Source organism: Lepidochelys kempii, chromosome 6, assembly GCF_965140265.1.
Source record: "Lepidochelys kempii isolate rLepKem1 chromosome 6, rLepKem1.hap2, whole genome shotgun sequence".
NCBI lineage: Eukaryota > Metazoa > Chordata > Testudines > Cheloniidae > Lepidochelys > Lepidochelys kempii.
In genome coordinates, this window is record NC_133261.1 from 41419244 (window position 1) to 41434259 (window position 15016).

General features: G+C 40.1%; 1 protein-coding gene across 7 annotated transcripts in view; it reads right to left on the bottom strand.

Moving 5' to 3' along the window:
- The window catches only part of HIPK3 (homeodomain interacting protein kinase 3), a 154712-nt gene that overhangs the window by 104247 nt on the left and 35449 nt on the right, over positions 1 to 15016 (bottom strand). For 5 of the 7 annotated variants that reach the window (XM_073347703.1, XM_073347700.1, XM_073347701.1 and 2 more), the window contains exon 2: positions 9636 to 10737. The exons of 1 other annotated variant lie outside the window; for it this stretch is intronic. In XM_073347703.1, the coding sequence (XP_073203804.1) occupies positions 9636 to 10735 (1100 nt within the window). In that variant the 5' untranslated portion in view covers positions 10736 to 10737. Of the gene's footprint in view, positions 1 to 9635; positions 10738 to 15016 lie in introns of those variants that run through there. One more of the 7 variants, XM_073347705.1, reaches the window with a different exon arrangement.

Sequence of the window (15016 nt, forward strand, 5' to 3'; positions counted from 1 at the left end):
TAACTGTTCTTCAAGATGTGGGCACAGATGTGTATTCCACTCAGGTGTGTGATCACCCAGCTCACTGACGTCAGAGAACTTTCCCTAGCAGCATCTGTGGGGGCAAGACCCCTGCCCTCTGACCCCTCCCCCAGTTATTTATGGCTATGTAAGGGCAGTGCTGCTGCTGCCCTCCTTCCTCCGTCCCCCAAGTTCCTTCAAACGAAACATCAGGAGTTGAGACTCCGATGCAGAGGGATGGAGGGCTGGTCATGGAATACACATTAGCACCCCCATCTTGAACAGTTTCCACACAGGAAAATAAGCTTTTCCTTTGTGGTTGCAGATGAATACTACATTCTGCGGAAGCTGTACTAGTAGGAGATGGGGCTCAGAGTCTGTCTTCCCAAAGTTTGCATTCGATCTAGACACAGCTGTAATAGCATAATGCTTGGTCAGAGTATGTACAGAACACCAGGGTGCAAGTGCCAAATATCGAAACATCACTGAGAAATGCAATCGATGTCTCTTGGACCATAGTTGAATGAGCCCATAACCCTTGTGGAGGTTGTGATCTGAGCTGCTCCATATGCCATCATATTTATCCACCTAGAAATTGCCTGAGCAGAGACCACCTGACCTTTCATCAAATCTGCATGGGAGACAAAAGGTAAGGTGATAAACAAAAGGTTTAGTCCTCTCCAAATAAAATGCCAGGCTTCATGTCGCACCCAACGTATGAAAGCACTGTTCATCTATGTTCGACTGTGGCTTAGGAAAGACTACCAATAAGTACATTTGGTTTATGAAAACTATGAAAATACTGCAGTCAAAAATTTTGGATACAGCCTTAGGGTCACTTTGTCCTTGAAAAATTGCATACACAGGGTCTCTAACATTAAAGACAGTAGTTCACTTATTTCCATGCACATGTCATAGCAACAAGAAGGGCTTATTTTTGGCACTGGAAAGACAGAGAACACGTTACCAGGGGTTCAAATGGAGGACCCATAAGGGCAGCCAGCATTAAGGTCCCACTTTTTTCACCAGTAGAAAGAGACAGATGATTCCTCTTAGATATCTCACCACCATGGAGTTCGAGAAAATTGACTTTCCTGGGATCAAAGGACAGAAACCCAAGATTGCCACTAAGTGGACCTTCAAGGACTGAGAGAGAGACCAGAAGACTGAAGAGGTAACAGATGCTCCAAAAAGTTCTGAACACAGGCTAGCATTGGTAGAATCCTATGGGCTAAAGCACAAATCAAAAACCACTTCCACTTGACCCAGCAGGTAACTCTGGCAGAGTTTTCTACTGTTCGGTAGTACCTGTCTAGCAGCTTCCAAACAGCATTCCTCTTCTTCATCTATTCATGCAGCATCCATGCTGTGAGATCCAAACTGCTCAGCACTGGATGCCAAATCTGACCACGGTGTTGAATCACTGTGTTGGGAATAGACAGGGGTAAAATCTTTCTTGGGTAAAATTACTTTGTATAATTAAGAAATTGAACTACAACTGTTGTTTCTTTGCCAATTTGCTAGGCAATTTGAAAAACAGATAATATTAGTCAGAAGCCGAGTTCTAAAACTTCCTCAAATTCCATTTTGATAAGATTAGAAAATCAAAACTGTACTGGTCAAGCTGGTGCAATCAGAAATCAACTTCAGTCTGAGCATGAATTTTGGCATGATTCAGCTTCAATTTGAGAGTAACGCAAGGAATGAGTGGGACTGGGGAAAAAGCATACATCAAAATGAGACGGAAGGTTTAGGAGCTAGTACTGAGACCCACTTGAGAGCAAAACTGAGGTCACTTCTTGCAGTCTTTTCTGACAAAAAGATTGATGGTCAGAATGCTCCCATCTACAAAGGTGGAGCTTAGCATACTGTTCTTCAGAGACCACTCATGATTCTGGAAAAAATTCCTGCTGAGGTGATTGACCAAATAATTCTGGAGCAGCTGTGGGAATTACATTCTCCTTGATAGAAAACTGCCAAAACTTTGCCTCCTGACAAAGCTGCTTGGAGCAACTCCTCCCTACTTGTTCACTTAATACATTGCAGTGATGTAGCTGGTGATCATATGAACTGCTGTGTCTTCAATCTACATCCAAATAGTTCTGCATTCATTGTAAATGGCCTGAAGCTCCAGGCCATTGACATGAAGGAAAGATTCCTGCTCTATCCACAAACCTTGGACCTTCATTGTCCCCAGGTGCACTCCGCAACCTATTGTGTGCTGGACCACGTAAGTACATGCCGCCATATCACTTAGTAACTTCAGGCACAAATTCTAGCTGAAGGGTGAGAGCAGACAGGCAGGCACAGGCAACAAATTGTTTGAAATCGTTCATTCTGTAGAAATGCCCTCAAACTTGGAGAGACTCTAGTAGGGCCGAAACGAACTCAATTTTTTGTGTTGCCATTACCGTTGAATTTTCTCTGTTCAAAATCGGACCCAGATGATTGAAGAGATCAAGTGTGAATTGGAGTTTACTTAGTTTTTGACTTGCCCCTCACTAACCAATTGTCCAGGGGTGGAAACACATGAATTCCTCTTTTTCTGAAATATGCTGCTACAGTCACACATTTGGTAAATACCTGCTGAGCCAAGAACAAAGGGAAGCAAAGGGAAGCACAGTGTTCCGATAATGCTGACCTGCCACTACAAATCTCAGACGCCTCCTACGGCTCAGGAAAATCATCACATGGAAGCAAGCATCCTTAAGATTGAGTGTAGGCAAACCAGTTGTGATTCGAAGTGGGAAGAATAGTAGCTATAGTAACTATGTGGACTCATGTATTTGTTCAGACTGTGGTACATCAAGAATAGATCTCATCTCTCCTGGGAATATGGAGATGACGAAGTACCATGAGTAAAATCCGTTTCCCTGATGCCACACGGGACCTTTCTCTATGGCCCCAGAAGCCCAAAGAGCCTGAACTTATCTGTAAACGTTGCCATAGCCTCACAATTTATAAAGTGCTTTGGCAAAAGCACTTGCTGATTGGCAACGCACATTTGTAAGGATGAGGTAGAATAAAGTTTGCTTTCCAACACGTCCAGTCTTTTAGAATCTTTGTCTTTTGGAGTGGACTTGTATTTCCCATTTTAACCTCTCATTACCTGACATTACAACAACAAGAGAGTTAGGCACCAGATGCAAGAAGAAGTACTCAAAACACTGCATAGGTATATATCTGTCATCCATATACTTCTCTGTGGGTGGTAAGGATGCCAGGGTGTGCCATAAACTTTTTGCAGGTTCCACAACAGTTTCATTTATGAGGAAAGCCACTCTTCCTGGAGCAGAGGACTGAAGAATACCCAGCAACTTATGGGTGTTCTGAACAAATTCAACCTGAATTCCCAAGTTTGAAGCCATGTGCCTCCAGAGGCCGTGTTACAATTTAAAATCCTCATGTACAGGAGAGGAGGAATTTGGCTCCCCAGAATTGTCTGGTGATGAAGAGGAAGGAATTGGAGCCAATGGAATCTCCTGTGGCGTCTGTAACAACAATCAGCAGGAGCAGGAGCAACCCCAGTCTGTGGCTGCAGTACCAGAGATTGAGGAGGGGATGCTATCAGAATAGGTGACCTTGTCCTGGATTGAACCAAGCATCAGGATATTACAGACTACACAATATCCCTGGGGTTCCAAGGAGGCCACTGTGGGTAGAGGTACAGCACTGGTGGCCAGTAGGAGCTGGGCCAAGACCCTATAATGCAAGTGGTGCCAAACTCGATACTGATGGTGATCCCCAGAAAATCTCGATGACTTTCAAGAGCAGTATTGCAAAGGGAAGGGGACAAAGAGGGAAGAGGACAAAGATGCCTCTGAGCCTGACCCTGAAGAACCTTCCAAACAGTCCTCAGGCAATGGAGAAGCCACCCCCAGAGGGACCAGTAAACATCCTGCCTTATCTGAAGCCCAGATAAGCAGGCAGCATCAGTACTAACAAAGATAAAGAAATCAGCAATTTCAGTACTGATAGGGGTCTTGCAATCACACACTGTACGAGAGCAGACGTCAGTACCCAAGTCCAAACTGGCACTGGTCCCATAGACGTAGTGTGCACAAGAATTGTTGTCAGCACCGAAGCTAATACCTCCAAGCAATAAACCACTCAATATGGAAAAGGATGGCGACCTCAACTCTTCACCCTGAATTGGAAGTAGTGCAGAAGACTGCCAAGAACAGCAGCAGGTGCGCAATCAGGCCCAACAGGGCCAAGGACATTGATGAAGAGGTCACCACAGCTAAATGATCCTGAATTAATGAAGAGTCATGAAAGACAGGCAAAGCAAGTCCACTGGGTGGAAACGATCGGTGATGACACTGACTTCACTGGTACCAGATTCAACCAATGCCCCATGAATGGTGCAGAAGTCAATGGTATGGGAGTCCAATTGCTCTCGCTTCAGGACAGGAGAACAGGTAGACAGTCCTGCTTTATCTCGTGTACTGGAGGAACCGCACTCCCCTTAGAAGGGAAGGAATCTCTCCTAGCTCCGGAATGGCTCCAGTCTGTTTTATGAGTCCTTTTCCTAGGAGAACCAGAGGAAGGAGAATGATCTCTCTCCCTCCTGGGAGAGGAATCCAAATCTGGTTAAACAACAGCCCATGCTGGTTCAGACACTCTCTGGGGGGCCTGACAATCAGTGGATGTGTCTGGTGAGAATACAGGCCTCATGGCCTACTCGAGAAAGTGCTGAATCAAGCTCAAGTCTCTGGCCACCTGTATCCTCTTCTTGAGCGAATTATTGATGGAACACCTTTCTTTAACGTGCCCTTCCCCAGGGCACAAACATACATCAAGTATGGAGGTCACTAACAGGAACAGCCATGCCACACAAACGGCAATGTATTAAACCTGGTCAAGGCATCAGAAGAGGCTAAATTTTACTAAGCTAATTCTACTACTACTAATTTAACTTTATACACAAAAGCATAGAAAATAATGACAGAGAACTGTGAAGTAAAATACCACAAAAATGCTCCAACTCAAGCACTGGGGTGGGGGAGAAGAAACTGAAGGTGACTGGGATGGCACCACCCTTAAATAGCTATGGGAGGAGCTAAGGGCACCACTCCTATCAGTACCACTAGGCAAAGTTTTATGGCTTTGGTGTGCTGGGAACATACATAATGTGTGCCTGCACCTACTCAAAGCAGCGGCATAAATCCCTACATTGGTTGCACTGTTGCTTCTAAAAAGCTGAGCAAGCAAACTAAAGAATTCAAGCAGGCACAGTTGCTAGTACATGGGCAAAATGGAGAAACAGATTAGCCCCACTTTCATCAGTAAAGCACACATGTAGGATTAAAAAGGTATATAAAGGATTAATTAGTTTAGCTTGGCTAAGAAAATATACGTGCTTTGTAGCTTATATAATATGTAGGTGGTTAGCAAAATGTAACAAGGCCTTGAAAATAATATGCTCAAGAACTAGGAGAAATGTGGCATCTAACAACCAAAGTTTTGGGAAGGATGCTAAGCTTGGAATGTGGTGTGTGGAATCAGTAGTGACCCCCAACATACTAATGTTTGCTTGGAGAAAGAGGCACAGTTGTAAAAATCTTGTCTTCTCCAGGCTTAAGGAGGGGGTCAACTCCAAACTGTTAGCTAGGATAACAGTCAATGAGACATCATTTATTTGTTGCATTGTATAAAAGAACCAAGCTCTCGGGCAAGGAGGGGGGTATTTAGCAGATCCTACCTGACTATACTGGAGCTAGCCAGGGTGAGGGGATTATCCCTGGGAATGATCCTTTTGTGAGTATTCTAATCTAAGGTTTATAAATGTTTCTTACTGTATGGGTGTAAAAACTGCTTATTGCTTAAGCTTTTAGATATGTTAAGCACAATTATACAAATATTCAGACTTGAGATTTAATAAAGGGGTGTAGATGAATTGGTGTCGTGGTAATAACCTGTATTCTTATCATCGTTATTAATAATACTAATTCCAAAACCATACAACTTTAAAAATAGTATATGGGCAAAGTTTTCACAAATGTCTAAGTGACTTGGGATCTTAAGTCCTATTTTCAAAAATAACTATGAATCAAGATTGTGTGTGCTTTGCTGAGAAAGTGGGGCAAGTCTGTTCCTACATTTATATCCTAACGCTCTTACAGTACAGACTGCATCTATAGTTCAAAATATACTTAAAAAAACCACTCTCACTACACTAATATTTGTACAGGTATTTTCTTGGTAAAATATGTTTGAGAGAAAAATATCTGGGTTGAATCCAGAATCTCTCTTACCCTGCTTGCCCTGTTGGGCAGCTGTATGATAAAATTCTCCCCAGTGAGAATTAAACATACAACTCACAACAGCAAATGAAAGGATTAGCCAGTGAGCAAGTGACGAAGGCTTTGCACCAATGTATAATCAGCATGATCACAGTAAACAGCGAATGAGAATGAGAATGTGAGGAGAGAAGAGGGATTAACCTATTAAACAAAATCTCTATTTTCAAATTACTCTTGATGGACATTTCATTAAATAGAACCTCTTATAAAAAGAGAGCTGATCTCTATCTAAACCAATTACATCTCTATTAAAATTGAATATATTATGTTTTTCTATGTAAATTCAACAGTGCTATAAATTTGATGAAGAAAATAAAGGTCTAACTTTTAGAGAAGGCCACAGTATTCATTTATTTATTTTTTAAAGATGCAGATCTTGGCCTGGATGGCAAGAGGCACTGTTTATTGTGAAATAAATTGTGTCTCTATCCCCCCCACCCCCTCCCTGTTTATGTGCTCTCTTATGCTATCTCTGAACAGCATGCCTCTCCCCTCTACTTCCTTGCTGTTTTCCGCTCCAAATTCTTTATTCGAGCTCAGTTCTGTGAGGTGATGAGCACACTTGGTTGCCATTCAGGTCAGTGGCAGTTGAGAGTGCTCAGCAACTTACAAGATCAAGCCATTATCATCTAACATTAGTAACATTATCTAAGTGCTTGTATAGCATTAAGGGTTATAGCAGTGCTATTAGCTTTAGACAGCAATGCCCTTCGTCAGACAGCATGCCAAGCTACCCAAAAGGAATTTGAATTGCTCAATGTCTACGGTGCTATGCACCCGCAATGCAACCCAACTTGCTGAAATGAAACTGCAGTTACTAGAAACAGACAGAAAATTCAAAGTAATAAATTTCAAGTCTCTTTCCAAAGGTTAGGTTTCCGGTTGGAGGATTAACACAAGAGTTTTAGAATAGTATCCGCATTAACAGGTTTGGGGGTCCCCCCCTCCCACGCAAAAAATAAATTAAGTCCAATTCTCAATATATTTCAAATATAGATATAGTTATGAGATACAATACAGTATAGATATCATATAAATCATTTTGACCTCAATCCTGCAAGCTGCTCCATGTGGGTGGACCTGTATCAGCAGCGTGAAGGCTGCAAGATCAGTAACCTAATTCACACTTATTATCTCTGAATAAAAAATTATTTTTAAAAATGTTTTTAAACATAACTTTATATTATTTACTTCCCAGAGATTTGTAATCTTGTAATCTTCTACCAGACTATTTACAAGGCACCTTATAATTAAATTACAACAATTGAAATTTTATACTTTCTTAGCATGTGCACCTACGTGCATCTGTCCATCAATCCTTTGATATGAGGCTAACGCCTTCTCTCTGCGAGAAGTTCTTAAAGCAACATGACACTGTAGGCACACAAAAATCATGCGCCTACAAAATTTGAGCACTCTTAATTTAGAGATATTATCTTTTTCACACACAGAAATACTTTTTAAATGTATGTATTCAACAAGCACTATACATGCAAGGTACAGTGCGATACAACGGAACTAATATCTAAATTATACCTTGGATAATAGATTACATGTTGGTCTTCCAGCATACAGACCTGCTCCACTTGATGAATGTGTCCAAATTCTATGCCATGAAAATAAATATTTATGACAGTCTTACCTTTCCTTGTTTTACATTCTGTAATTTTTTCATATTCAAAGAAAGCTAGAAAAAAATGCTATTCTGATAAGAACTTTCCATAGTCCACATTCTCCCTATGGTGAGAACACAGTAGAAAAGTAAATTTCAATGGGTCCACAAAAATTATAAAAACACTGACTGTCAATTGGCTGATGTAACCACAAAGAATAAATACAAGACTAAAATGTTTAATAGGGAGCAGAATAATTGCGTCAATACAATAATACGATACAACTATCAGTGCCTGGTGTACAATCTGAATCAGAAGCAGAAAAATGACATAGTAGTAGTATACCTATGCAAGTTTCAGTAGGGTCATCCAGTCTGGGTCCATCACTTTTCAGAGCACAAAAAATAATACATCAATAACCAAAACGATAATTTTCTAGCCAACATCAGAGGTTGTAAAATCTCTACGTAGGGAGCTATTCAATATCTATTGAATTGTGGTCTTAGCTATGCTAGAAATCTAAACGTTAACAGCTTGAGCCCCAGTCATGCCACCAGGTGACTGGCACTCCTGGCAGGAAATTACAGGTGACTGGCACCTTTACCCTCTTCCAATCCTGTTCCAACTGGGGAACAATAATGTGCATGCTTAGGTCACTTAATTTTTCATTTCCTCTCTTTTATGAGTTTGTGTCAGGCACATTGTGTGTGTAGCAACTCTTAACTGCTTCCCAATAAAGCTGTGTGTGTATACATTTGTGGGTTTTTTTAGTGCTTAACTTGGGTCAGAGATTAAGCAATGGGGGAACTGGGAGGCAGAAGTGGAACTGCTAAAGCAGAAGAGCAGCTGTGCATGAGCCTCTCTTTCTTGTAGGATCCTCATTGAGAAGATTTTGGGTATGTCTGTGCTTCAATAAAACACCTGCGGCTGGCCGATGTCAACTGACTTGGGTTCACAGGGCACAGATTGTAGGGCTGTACAACAGCAGTGTAGATGTTCAGGTTCAGGCTGGAGGCCAGGCGCTGGGACCTCTACGAGCCATAAGTACAGGATTCACTTCACCAGTCCCTGAAGTTCACTGAAACCGATTGGAGTTGAGGGCACATAGCATCTAGCATAAGTGTACATACATGGTAGAAAAACTATAAAGAAAGTATATATATATATGATCTCTTCTATAGAAGATACCACTACAAATGCCACATTATTTCCAACTGCTTAAAGAGAGAAATTTGTATATTAGGTGAGACAAGGAAAAAGGAACTCTGCATAGGAAGTTGCATGTAATTGATACATAGGACTTCTGTTTTAATAGCTTTCAATCTAACAAAAAATATATACCATGAAGTTTAAAAAAAAAAGCTCTCTTTTAGAAAGTCTGCTTGACAAATCAGAGGTATTTTCAAGGTGCATTAGGAGAGAATGCAACATTCAAAACATAATTCTGGAGGGAACTCATTGTAGGTAGTAATGTAAAGAGTAAACCTACTGCCAGTGCAGTAAATACTCTTCAAGTCAGCAAATTGTATCTAAAATCATGATCAACTATTTTATTTTAGAATTAAGGAAATGAATACATGGTCAATTTGAATCAAATTACTATTTACTGTCTGAAAAACTGTAGTTTCAAAACCCTTTGGCGTTATTTTTCATGGAGGAGAATTTTAATATTCATTAAAAAGAAAAAACAAAGCAAAAAAATAGAATGAGCACCTACCTGTAATACCGAGACTGTAAATAAGTTGAACAAACAGTCTTTGAGACGTGGCTGGCAGACCCAAAGTCTATTACTTTAACCCGGTATGGCTGCCGGACAGGATCCACCAACATAATGTTCTCCGGTTTGAGGTCAGCATGGATTAAACCAAGACTTTTTAGTTTTTTCAGTGCAGTGGCCACTTGTTGCAGAATTGGCCGTATTACTTTTAGCTGTAGAGGGCTGAATTTGTTTTGCTTCAGAAAGTCATATAAATTCTGTTCCAACATCTCAAACACCAAGCAAGTATGGTTACGATGCTGAAAGCATTCATAAGCTCTCACAAAATTAAACTCATCCGCATTTTCAGTACTTAGTCTTGCTAATATGCTCACTTCTATTTGTCCTTGACGTGCATAAGAAGGATGATTCTTCAAAATTTTGATTGCGACAATCTCATTTGTCCCTCTTGTCCAACATTTTACTACTTGTCCAAAGGTCCCTCGCCCAAGGAAATCCAGGACCTCATAAGTATTTTTCACAGAGCACAACACCTCATGCTGTACTAACTGATAATCTCCATCTCCACTGGTACCACTCTGTTTTGAAGTTGCAGTAGTTGTCACAACCGTCACCGGGTTTCCCATATTTGCTTGCAACATTGCAGGTAATATAGACAGTTCATCAACTATCTGCATTGCGCTACTTTGATTATTCAACTCTTCACTCTTACGCTTCAATCCACATCGCTGGGATCCATCCAGTAAATCTAACCTGGTTCCCTGGGTACCAGTCTGAGGTGCCTCAACTTGAAGTTGTTGCGCCTGCACTGCTAACACATTTGTAGCACCTACAGTATTTTTTAAAGCAACAGCACTTGTCTGCAACAAAAAGTTCTGTCCTCGAGGTCTGTCAAATGGGTTCTTAGTCTGAAAGTAAGTACTAACCCTGTTGGGAGAACGAGCAATTCCAAAGTTTTTACCATTCACATAGATCCGTGGGTAGATTCTTTCGTGGTACACACAACTGCTTGGCTCTACTTTGAGTTTCTTCACACTACAAAAGGCACTTGACTGGGTTTGATAAACATATGGTGGATAGACCAAGACTTGTGAGGCCATACCTGAAGAAGGAAGTTGGGGGGGGGGGAGGGGGAGGGGAGAACAAACCACAATTTAAAATTTGTAGCAATTTCTTCCCCTGAGAAATTAGAACACTCAAATTACCCACTTCAGTTTGCTGTTAAATGGTTTGATATTTAAATTACCCAAGTCAGTGATTCCCAATTTTTTTTAAACCAAGGTGACCCACCAACTCCATTTTGTCTTTTTTGGCAACCCACCCAGAGTCCAAATTCATCATAGGCCAGCATCCTCTCCTCCTCTGCTGCTCCTCTTCACCCCTCTGCAGGGACACTGACCACGTGTAGCGGCATGCTCTGCCCTGGCACTGCAACCCTAATCCCAATCCAGTCTGGAACAAGGTTGGAGAGTGAGCCCGCCTCGCATATACCCAGCAGCAACAGCTCCTGTCCCATGAAGCTTGGCCCTGTTCACCAGTGTATGGGATGGCAGCGCCATTAAGGTTTAGCCTTGCCAAGTCACACTGCCTCCATTCTCCTCCAATGTATGAAATTGGACCATTAAAATTTCAGGAGTTTAGAGTTGTGGCTATTGTACATTTTGGACTGGTTGTATAGGGTGGTGCTGGGATGGTTTGCAGCAGCTCAGTAACGCCATCCTTTTTTGGGAAGGAGTAGCTAACTTTCTTTCGCTCCAGAACCTAAGCTTTAATTAAAAGAACCTTCTAGCTCTCATGGCTGTGAAGATAACCTTCAAGTTATGAGCAGAGAACAACCTGATGCAGTGATGTCCGCCTGTGTCTACGGATACCCTGCAACAATAGCCCTGGGTGTGAGCATATCCTAATATCCTGAAGTATTAACTCAGAAACAGGTTAATTTAAAATGCCAACATTGCTACCATTTCACTATGATAAAAGCATATATGAAAGAGGGATGAGCATCAGCTAACATCACTGCTATCAGAGCACACAAGAGGAGAATGCTATTATGAAGAGCTGCGCAATTTGCTGTAAATGGTATCTTATTTTGATGTGTCTAGTAAGAAACATGGGTTTTGTGCCAAGGGCTGAGATATATAAAATATATATACACACACATACACACGCAAATTAAATATTCCCAAACCAACATATCATTCATAAATTTACCATCTAACCCTATTACAAAATGTTAGATGCTTACTGTACTTCTGAACGGTACACAAAAATGTTATTGTATAGCAAACAGAAAATCCCAGATATTTGTTGTGTAGATAAATTGTATATTTTATCTTACAGTACTATCTATTTACATGTACCCTAAAAATAGAGAGGCATGTAAAACATTTAAATGTACTTTATAAGCCAACATTCCTGAGAAATTCTATGGGAGGTAGCTTTACACAGGCACAAAGGTACTGTATAACGAGAAAAAGATCTGATTTTACATATACGCTGCATCAAGTTAAATCTGTTCTGTTTTCAAGGCCCTAAATAATACCATCCTAGTCCCTATCTCTAGTTTCATCTCTTATTACATTCCGGAACTCCATACCCTCTCCTCTGTAAAGAATACCAGCCTCAATGCCTCATTCGTCTGTTTCTTCCACAACAGGGTGGATACAAATAAATGTGGGGTTTTAAATAACATTTTTAAAATTTAAATTCTGTGTCTTTTCTTTCAAAAATAAACCTATTTAAAATTAAATTTTAAAGTATGACAACCTATGTGTTCAGGTTTAAACTTACTATAAATTATTAAATTTAAATATTAAGCAGTACACATTTGCTGCAAAAGTTATAAAGAAAGTCAACTGATGGAAGTCAAGGTCTAAGCACACAGAAGCAGAATCTGCTGAAGTGCTACACCAGCTTTACACTGTGCAGGTGCAGAGGAACTATTTCCTTCATTTGAGTTTATTCAACTAATTCAATTCAATGATTAGTTCATTCAAAGTTGAGAAACTGATTAGAAGTTGAAAAAAACCAGGAAATCTTATTTTAGTTTTCCAATATGTGAACAAAAACTAAGTGTGAGACAATGAGATCTACTATTCTAATATCTTGAACATGATGACCTGAAGCAATCAGTTTAATTCGCTAACTACAGAGAGTACTACCTTTGTATAATAAATCTGTTTTAAATGCAAAACTTGTTTCGCTACACTTTTTTCCTTGCATCTCTGGCATAGTTAAGGTAGTTTTATGTAACTAATAAAAAAAACTGAAATGCTGGTTTTGTACATTTTTAACTGAATTCTAATTTCCATGAAAATAGAGCTGGATACAAATCACAAGTAAAAATAAATCTAGTAAATAAAATGCATCATTCACTGTTTGCTAACAATAAAAAAAATGTAAAAATTAAGAATCTGAATCAATGTAAAGTAAGTGATAGAACTGCTTAAACAAATGTGAACAGATATAGTGTATCCTCCTAGATAGCGAAGGAAAGCAACAGATTTAGTGTAACAATTGTATTTAATTTCAGATTAACATGTTTTAATGGTTACCAACCAATGCGAAATCAACATCTCTTTAGGAAACTACCTAAAAAGTACAAATGCAAAACAAAATTAAAATTGATTATTTGAATCAATGCTTCTTGCTTGCTGATTTAAATCATGATTAAAACCGATAATTTAAATCAATCCATTCTGTCCCAAAGTCCATCAAGCCACCAGCCTCTCCATTCAATTCCCTTCTAAAGACTCACTTCAATGATACTTGCAAATAGTGAGTCAACCAGAACTCCTAGCCACTCCCTCTTTAGGGTTTTCCAGCATCTCATCCACTCCAGGTTTGCACTGTACAAACTCATCAGGGCACAGACTGTATATATTTTATCTTGTACAGCAGTGGTTCTCAACCAGGTTCTCAACTAGACCATAACTTCAGAATTTGTGTATTGATATGCCAGAATCCTATGGTCAAATAAAACATGAATTTCTACCAGTTTCAGCATATCAGATCAAAACCATCATTGTTTTTGTATTACAGTCCTGCAGAGAGGCCCCATTCAAGATCAGGACTCCATTTTGCCTAAGCAATGTACTGAAACATGTATTAAGAGACAACCTCTTCCCCAGATAGCTTACAAATTAATTTATTACTGTGTATGTCAGTAGTGTGTTTGGTGCTGTACAACAGTCGTTCTCAACTGTTCCAGAACACTATATCCCTTTCAGGAGTCTGAGGTCTTCCAGGGGGTACATCAATTCATCTAGATATTTGCCTAGGTTTACAATAGGCTACATGAAAAGCACTAGCAAAGTCAGTACAAACTACAATTTCATATAGACAATGACTTGTTTATAATGCTCTATATACTGTATCAGTTTTCTCAACCTCGGTGTTGTGATTTATTTTATAATTATATAGGAAAATTGAGAAAAGTAAGTAATTTTTCAGTAACAGTGTGCTGTGACTCTTTTGTATTTTTATGTCTGATTTTGTAAGCTAGCGGGTAAGTGAGGTGAAACTTATCGTATGCAAGACAAATCAGCCTCCTGAAAGGGGTACATAACTGCACTCAAAAACTAAACAAAATACGAAACTTTAGAGCCTACAAGTCCACTCAGTCCTACTTCTCGTTCAGCCAATCACTAAGACAAACAAGTTTGTTTACATTTACAGGAGATAATGCTGCCTACTTCTTATTTACAATGTCACCTGAAAGTGAGAACAGGCTTTCGCATGCGACCTTTGTAGCCGGCATTGCAAGATATTTATGTGCCAGATACGATAAACATTCTTATGCCCCTTCATGCTTCAGCCACCATTCCAGAGGATATGCTTCCATGCTGATGACACTCATTAAAAAATAATGTGTTAATTAAATTTGTGACTGAACTCCTTGGGAGAGAACTGTATGTCTCCTGCTCAGTGTTTTACCCGCATTCTGCCATGTATTTCATGTTACAGTAGTCTCAGATGATGACTCAGCACATGTTGTTCATTTAAAGTACACTTTCACTGCAGATTTGACAAAACGCAAAGAAAGAACCAATCTGAGATTTCTAAACATAGCTACAGCACTCCACCCAAGGTTTAAAAATCTGAACTGCCTTCCAAAATGTGAGAGGGACGAGGTGTGGAACACCTGTGAAGTCTTAAAAGAGCAACACTCCAATGCAGAAATTACAGAACTTGAATCATCCAAAAAGAAAAACAACCTTCTGTTGGTGGCATCTGACTCGGATGATGAAAATGAACATTCGTCAGTCTGCACTGCTTTTGGACTGTTATCGAGCAGAACCTGTCATCAGCATGGATGCATGTCCTCTGGAATGGAGGTTGAAGCATGAAGGGACATATGAATCTTCAGCGCATCCGGCATG